Here is an 8,055-nt window from a genome sequence, read left to right on the forward strand (position 1 = left end):
TGTAGGTAGATGTAGTAGGCTAATGTTATTAATTAGCTGGCCTGGCACATCATTGCCCATGAAAGGAAGTTAGGCTAGTGATGAACCATTTTAGCCAGGTAGTTTAGGACAACAAAAACTAAAATTGTGTACTGTATGACAGAGTCATAGATTGTTTCTGCATCATGAAAGAGAAGGATGGCATTGTGTGTAGCCCATGTACACTGTCTCAGTGTGTGTAGCCAATGTATCTGATGCTGTCTGGACAAAAAGAGTATGACATGTTGCGACTGTAGCATTAGATTGATTGATGCCAGCAATCATTTGGCCTTTAATAAAACAAATTTAAGATAATTTGCCAATTAGTGCTGACCTGAGCTCAACAGTGTGTTGTCCTGGTACATCGAAACGCCCCCAAAGGGAGGCCAGTTTGGATTTAGCTTCACCCTAGTCAAATCTCACCCTAAGCAAAATGTAATTGGTCTTCTTGTGTTGATGTCCTGCAGTAGCTATCGGCCCTTTCCTAATCCATGGATGGAGATGGGGATTTGGACTTGTGGTTTTGACTTAATTCTCTGTACAGGCCAATGATTATGATGTGATTCTGATGTAACCATAAATGAATATTCTGTGCAATTTGCCTGATAAGATTGAAGTTCAATATGTAGTCTCGATGTAGTCTAGCCCTTTTAGGCTAAAAATTAACTAGCTAGCTAATTTAGCTGGTCAATATTTGCCCATGCGGGGAAGTTAGGCTAGCAAGCATGTTAGCTAGGTAGCCTAGGACAACGAAAACTAAAAGCTTACTTACTGTATGACAGAGCCATGGATCGTTTTGCCAACATAAAAGAGAGGAGGATGACATTGGCGTGCAACTAGTCTACAAGTAGGGTGAGTCCAAAAATGATTTTTCTTGCTCGCACAAGTGCTCACACACATGCACACACACAACATTGACTAAATCGGTTTTGTATCTTTACGTTTGTTTTCAGTGTATGAAACTAACCATGTGCAAACTAAGCTGTTGATTTGACGATGTTTAAATGTTAGTTGAAATAGTGTTGAAATAGCTGAGGCAGTGCTCCTGTTGCCTTTTTGCAGATTTGCGATAACTCTGTGGTTCTAAATCATTAGTTGTTTAGTAAACTGTCAAACATTAACTTGCTTGACCATTCTGCACGTGATATAACGGTTTGTTACATGCAATATTTGCTTTGTGGACTTCACCAGACAGATGTTGCTCTCCGGTTTGTGATGAAACAAACGTATGTGTAGTTGAATTTATGTGTAGTTGACTTTTTACTGGCTTGACTTGGCTTCCTCAGTGATTTTACCCACACGCCGCTACTGAATGGTACCTCGGTACCGATACCCCCTGTATATAGCCTCATTATTGTTATTTTGTTGTGTTACTTTAAAAATTTTTTTTACTTTAGTTTATTTGGTAAATATTTACTTAACTCTTTCTTGAACTGCACTGTTGGTTAAGTGTTTGTATAAGTAAGCATTTCACAATAAGGTCTACAGTTGTTGTATTCGGTGCATGTGACAAATACATTTTGATCTGACTTTGATTTGATTTGAACGGAAATAACAAAAACCAGCAAACACTCTGCCCTCCGTGGAATGAGTTTGGCGCCCCTGATCTAACCCCTGAACTTAACTCAAATGTACACTGCTCAAAAAAATAAAGGGAACACTTAAACAACACAAAGTAACTCCAAGTCAATAACACTTCTGTGAAATCAAAGTGTCCACTTAGGAAGCAACACTGATTGACAATACATTTCACATGCTGTTGTGCAAATGGAATAGACAACAGGTGGAAATTATAGGCAATTAGCAAGACACCCCCAATAAAGGAGTGGTTCTGCAGGTGATAACCACAGACCACTTCTCAGTTCCTATGCTTCCTGGCTGATGGTTTGTTCACTTTTGAATTCTGGCGGTGCTTTCACTCTAGTGGTAGCATGAGACGGAGTCTACAACCCACACAAGCGGTTCAGGTAGTGCAGCTCATCCAGGATGGTACATCAATGCGAGCTGTGGCAAGAAGGTTTGCTGTGTCTGTCAGCGTAGTGTCCAGAGCATGGCAAATTCGCCACTGGCGCCCTGTGCTCTTCACAGATGAAAGCAGGTTTACACTGAGCACATGTGACAGACGTGACAGTCTGGAGATGTCGTGGAGAACGTTCTGCTGCCTGCAACATCCTCCAGCATGACCGATTTGGCGGTGGGTCAGTCATGGTGTGGGGTGGCATTTAGTTTGGGGGCTGCACAGCCCTCCATGTGCTCGCCAGAGGTAACCTGACTGCCATTAGGTACCGAGATGAGATCCTCAGACCCCTTGTGAGACCATATGCTGGTGTGGTTGGCCCTGGGTTCCTCCTCATGCAAGACACTGCTAGACCTCATGTGGCTAGAGTGTGTCAGCAGCTCCTGCAAGAGGAAGGCATTGATGCTATGGACTGGCCCGCCCATTCCCCAGACCTGAATCCAATTGAGCACATCTGGGACATCATGTCTCGCTCCATCCACCAATGCCACATTGCACCACAGACTGTCCAGGAGTTGGCGGATGCTTTAGTCCAGGTCTGGGAGGAAGGAGATCCTTCAGGAGACCATCCGTCACCTCATCAGGAGCATGCCCAGGCGTTGTAGGGAGGTCATACAAGCACGTGGAGGCCACACACACTACTGAGCCTCATTTTGACTTGTTTTAAGGACATTACATCAAAGTCGGATCAGCCTGTAGTGTGGTTTTCCACTTTAATTTTGAGTGTGACTCCAAATCCAGACCTCCATGGGTTGATAAATTTGATTTCCATTGATCATTTTTTGTCAGCACATTCAACTATGTAAAGAAAAAAGTATTTAATAAGAATACTTCACCCATTCAGATCTAGGATGTGTTATTTTAGTGTTCCCTTTATTGTTTTGAGCAGTGTATCAATAAGACCAACACATACAGTATGATAGAAAATACATGGAGAGCTGGGGTTGAAGTACAGTGAGAGAGGGAGTGAGAGAAAGAGAGAGCTGCATGGAAAGAAGGAAGGACAGAGACGGACAGTTGTCACTTAAGCGTGTCCTGATGAATACTAATTGCTGTGAACTAAAGAGCCAGAAAGAGTTCCATTGATGGCTGAGCACAATGGAGAAGGGACAGGGGAAGCAGAGGAATTCTATTATTTCATTTTTCCCTTCTCCTCGTGTTTGTATGTCAGCCCGCCGCCTGTTGTCTTTGGGGGGGGAAAGGAGACTGTGGCTCTCACAATGCAGCCCTTGTGTCTGGGGCCACAGGGCCAGAGTAAGCCAGGACTCACACAGCTTCCTCCCTCTCTGCAAGATGGAAAGGTCCTCAGCGTACAGGCAGGCTTGTGATCAATAGGGTTTTGGGATGAAAAATTGAGCTCACTGGCGTAGGGGAAACCCTAGTAGCCCCCGCAAGGTGGGGGTCCCATGAGCTCTGGGTGCCCATGCGCCCATCATCTCACACCTACAGTATGTCTAAATGTTATTATATTTTTTGATAAATAATTTTGTCAGTAACCCTCCTTTTCAATGTCAACATGTAGCAAGCAAAGTGTTTGTGTTGTCAATCTACATTGGGCTGTTACATGGAAAATTCATTTTACAATCTGCAATGTTTGAATTTCCAACTTTAATTGCTGAACAAGTACATACAATATTGTCGCCAGCCATCATTCTAAATAGCAGACACAGTAGGCCTATAGCTTCATGAAACATAAACGTTCGGCTTAACATAAGAAAATGCAGACCAAATAAAAGTAAACATGAATCCATTAAAGCAAAGCTATAGGCTACTGCAAGCTTAGCACCACATAATGTGATAGGCAGCAGTGGAGACGTCGCAATTTAAGAACCATGGACAGCGATCAGTAAGTAGTCTAAACTTCGTGAGTGGCTGACGCATGAGATTTTCTGAAGACTCCAACTTTTCTGGGGTTCAGAGAAACTGCGCTACGTCAGTGGTTGAGCTAGCAGTAGGTTACATCCTTGCTACTGAAAGTCATAGCATGGACTACAACATGGTTACTTCCATGGGGCTATGCTGCTGTTTTACCCATAGACAATACCAGGCTCAAAACTAACATGTATAAATATCCCTTTCTCTAACTGTTTCTCTATTACATAAATACAGTAAGACACATAGTTTCAAACCCTTTGAAAACGGGCAACTCTTCCTCACTTCCTCTCACGTGTCCCTTATTGACAAGTAGAGGATGGAGGCAGAGAGAGACACAATGGCAGCCTGTCAGATCACATCCTCATTAACATCTGGAGCAGAAAGGAGAACAACCCTGTTTACAGGGTCTGAGAGAGGGGGGGTGGAAGAAGGGAGATGGAGAGGGTGCTTGAAGGAGGGTGAGGGAGGGAAGAAGGGAGAGGGGGCAAGGGAAGAAGAGAGAGAGAGAGAGAGAGAGAGAGAGAGAGAGAGAGAGAGAGAGAGAGAGAGAGAGAGAGAGAGAGAGAGAGAGAGAGAGAGAGAGAGAGAGAGAGAGACCTTGAAGGTCAAAGGGAGGAGGGAGAAATTGCAGTGGCAGAAAGGGTCTCAGAGAATAACCCTCAAAGGCTGAATAACCCTCAAAGGTGATCAGTCACCACTGTTTTGAAGAGAAAAATAAATCCTCATCTCATCAACTGCTGCAGGTTAGAGCTTTGGGATTTTCTTTTGGTGTCTGTTGATCTGTTGTGGTCCTCCTATGGGCAAATGTTCTATGTATAAAACTGCTTTTCTGAGTACAATCAAAAATGCTCTACCATATTATGTAACCATTCTAAATCAGATAATGTCGTTATTCTATTGCAGGGACAGGGAGGGGGACTTGCTTCATTATGAACTGTGCTGCTATTTTGATACTAACCACAAGTTGTTTCAGTTGGACGTCTGCTATATATCTCCCAAACAGACAAGGTATTTATCATTTTCTGAGTATAAAAGGTATTTTAGCTTATGACAGGAGAGTATGCAGAATTGCATCCATCTATTGAATCTGTTCAATTTAGGCCACTAGCTATAGGTCAGTGACATTGCATAATGATGACCATAAAATAATAACTCAATGTAATGTATATGACTTTCATTGTTGAATGATGGAGGAATAGTCTACAAGGAAGCTGTTTTAATTCCCTCAGCAACAAAGAAATTGAAGTATCTGCTTGAGCCACCTGTTTATGCCGAAGTAACCAGCCCTCGGGGAGGAAATGCCACTTTGCCATGTGTACTGCGATTCAAACCAAGCCATTACAAGGTGAAATGGACCAAACTGGAACCACTTCGTCATGGAAGCGAGAACATTGTCATGATCACAAACGGTTCAGCCCACAAACCCTATGGCCTGCTTGGGCCACGGGCCTCGCTTCGTAAGGCTCATGCCATGGATGCCTCACTACGACTCAGCAACCTGGAACTAGAAGACGGTGGTAGATATCGCTGTGAGCTGATCAACGGTATCAAGGATGAGAGTGTCATCATTACATTGGGGATAGAAGGTACATTTAGATGATTCTTGTAACCTTTCTAAACATTTCAAATGTTGTAAAGAAACCGTATTGCTTGCTATTCAGACAAAAATATATTTGGAGAAAAATAAGGAAAATCAGACAAAGTTTTTGATATGTTGTGTGACTTAACATCAACATAAAAAGAGACAACTTCTATTTACTTTTAGGGATGGTGTTTCCATATCAGAGCAAAAACGGGCGCTACAAATTCACCTACCAGGAAGCTAAGGAGGCCTGTGTTGAACAGGATGGCACATTGGCCACATTCAAGCAGCTATACAGAGGTATTCAATATTCAATCAGTAAAACATTGACAGTTTACTCTGTAACTTTGCTGATGCCATAGAGGTTTATGTAAGGCTAACTTTCACAAAGTAAACAGTAACACATTCTCATTGTGTAGCCTGGACAGAGGGTCTGGATTGGTGCAACGCAGGATGGCTCATCGATGGGACAGTCCACTACCCCATCCTGCACCCACGAGCAGAATGTGGGGGGGAGCTGCTGCCTGGAATTCGCAGCTATGGCCCCCGGGACAGGATCCGGGACCACTTTGATGCCTTCTGTTTCACCTCTAGAACCACAGGTCAGCTGAGTGGGTTTTGGTGCTTTGTGAAGCTGTCAAATAGCAATGTCAGTACAGTCTTCATGTGCCAAATTAGTTCCACCCCTTTTAATTCGGGATGCTGCTTACTGAAAATGAATAAAAGGAGTTAAATTGGATTTGGTCGATGTGGTACATTTTAAAAATAGTCTGGAACCAACATATTAATCAAACATGAATAAGATTGCAATTATGTTATAGTATTGGCAAAAGACTGTGTTCAGAACAGTCTTATGTTATTCTGACTGTAAAACTTTTCATAGCAACAGGGTGACATTTGGCGATACATAGGAGTGGGCTCGTTAATGGTCCTGAGAGGATGAGGATGGACAATAAAGGCTGTTGTTCAGGCCCACTTGTGAACAAGTCCATCTGTGAGAAACTAGTTGCCCTTTAGTGACATTAGAACATCCACTGACATCTGAAAATACAAACCACAGTGGAAATGTTGAATTATAAAGACGGTGGGTGGTTTAACCATATAGCACGGTTCGCTAATAAGTTTACATTTTTTATTGTTGGACATAAAAGATTGTACATTTTAATTTAGGAAATATGTTTGAAAGTATTCCCACACATAATAGAGAGATATACAGGTATGTGATCATATAAGCAAGGTTTGAAATGATTATGTTTCAGTCAAACGTTATATCTGGTTGGACTTATAATTATTTTAAAAATCTGTGCTGAATCTAGTTGATGATCACTGCCATATAGGGATGGATACAGCACCATACTTACCTTAAATAAGAGTAATGATATTGTTGTGAGTGCATGTCAACACTTCAGATCCAGAATGACTGAGACAACAAATGACTTCTAATGCTTTAGCACAGGGGTTATCAACTAGATTCAGCAGAGGGAGGATTTTTTTTCTTGAGCTGACGGTCAGGGTGCAGGGACATACTTACAAATAATTTGTGTTCTGCAACAATTGACAGCAAGAAGCCCAAACAGATACTGTATAACATTTGACTAAAACATAATCATTTTGAACCTTGCTTACATTTGTATACGATCACAGATTTCCAAAATTGAAATCACTTGGAGCTGATTTGCTGATGTTTTTACAGTCTTTTATGTCCAACAATAAAATAAAAAAGCTCAGAAAATCACCCGCAGGCCTAATAGAACCACGGGCCGCCAGTTGGCAAACACTGCTATAGCAGGTTAAAGAACTTGTATTCCCCTTCCTCTCTTCCAGGCTTTGTGTTCTTCGTTGGAGGGCCACTCACGTTTGGGGAGGCAGTGCAGGCGTGCAGGGGTGAGGGAGGAGAGTTAGCTCTGGTTGGACAGCTCTATTCAGCCTGGCGTTTCCTGAGCTATGACCGCTGTAATGGAGGTTGGTTGAAGGACGGCAGTGTGCGTTTCCCTATCACCACCCCTAGAGAGCGCTGTGGCGGTATTCCCGAGGCTGGGGTGCGCACCTTTGGGTACCCCAGCAAGACCCTGCGTCTCTATGGTGCCTACTGCTACAGGTAGCTTTCATGAGACCCATAGCGTGTGGAGCCTACATCCACTGACTTCATAGATCCAAGACGCAGCCATTGTGAAGACTACCAGTGTCCCCTACAGGTTTCATTACGCTTTTCTGCAATATTACAATATGTTATTACAGGAAACCTCAAAGGTTTAACACCTTTTTTTCATTGGACACATCAATAAAAGCCTGCCATTTTTTTGAGCTTTACTGCTACAGGTAACAACTGCTGTACATGTTTCCCTGCGTTTGTGTAACAGGCTTTTTTACACTATTCTAATGTAACAGGAAAGTTATTACACAATGACAAATTCATAAAATGCTGCTAGCTTCTTATCTGATGTAAGAGAATGCGTGAATAGCAGAATGGGAGAAAGTATATGCATTGACCATAACTGTAATACAATAAAAGATCTTGAAAGTGTATTTGATCAATGGCATTAAAATATTATTCAAATGCAAC

General features: G+C 42.5%; 1 protein-coding gene across 2 annotated transcripts; it reads left to right on the forward strand.

Annotated features, from left to right (window-relative positions):
- The first annotated feature begins 470 nt into the window (after positions 1-470).
- On the forward strand, positions 471-8,007 carry LOC123997745 (hyaluronan and proteoglycan link protein 2-like). 2 transcript variants are annotated; one of them, XM_046302271.1, is made up of 6 exons: positions 471-870; positions 4,814-4,918; positions 5,140-5,496; positions 5,676-5,792; positions 5,912-6,094; positions 7,317-8,007. In XM_046302271.1, exons 2-6 carry the CDS (start codon positions 4,840-4,842, stop codon positions 7,592-7,594), a joined length of 1,014 nt encoding a protein of 337 aa, XP_046158227.1. In that variant the 5' UTR covers positions 471-870; positions 4,814-4,839; the 3' UTR covers positions 7,595-8,007. The 2 variants fall into 2 exon arrangements, with proteins under 2 accessions (XP_046158227.1, XP_046158226.1); XM_046302270.1 differs by lacking the exon at positions 471-870 and adding an exon at positions 4,504-4,653.
- The last annotated feature ends 48 nt before the right edge of the window (positions 8,008-8,055 follow it).

This window comes from Oncorhynchus gorbuscha, linkage group LG15 (assembly GCF_021184085.1).
Source record: "Oncorhynchus gorbuscha isolate QuinsamMale2020 ecotype Even-year linkage group LG15, OgorEven_v1.0, whole genome shotgun sequence".
Lineage (NCBI taxonomy): Eukaryota > Metazoa > Chordata > Actinopteri > Salmoniformes > Salmonidae > Oncorhynchus > Oncorhynchus gorbuscha.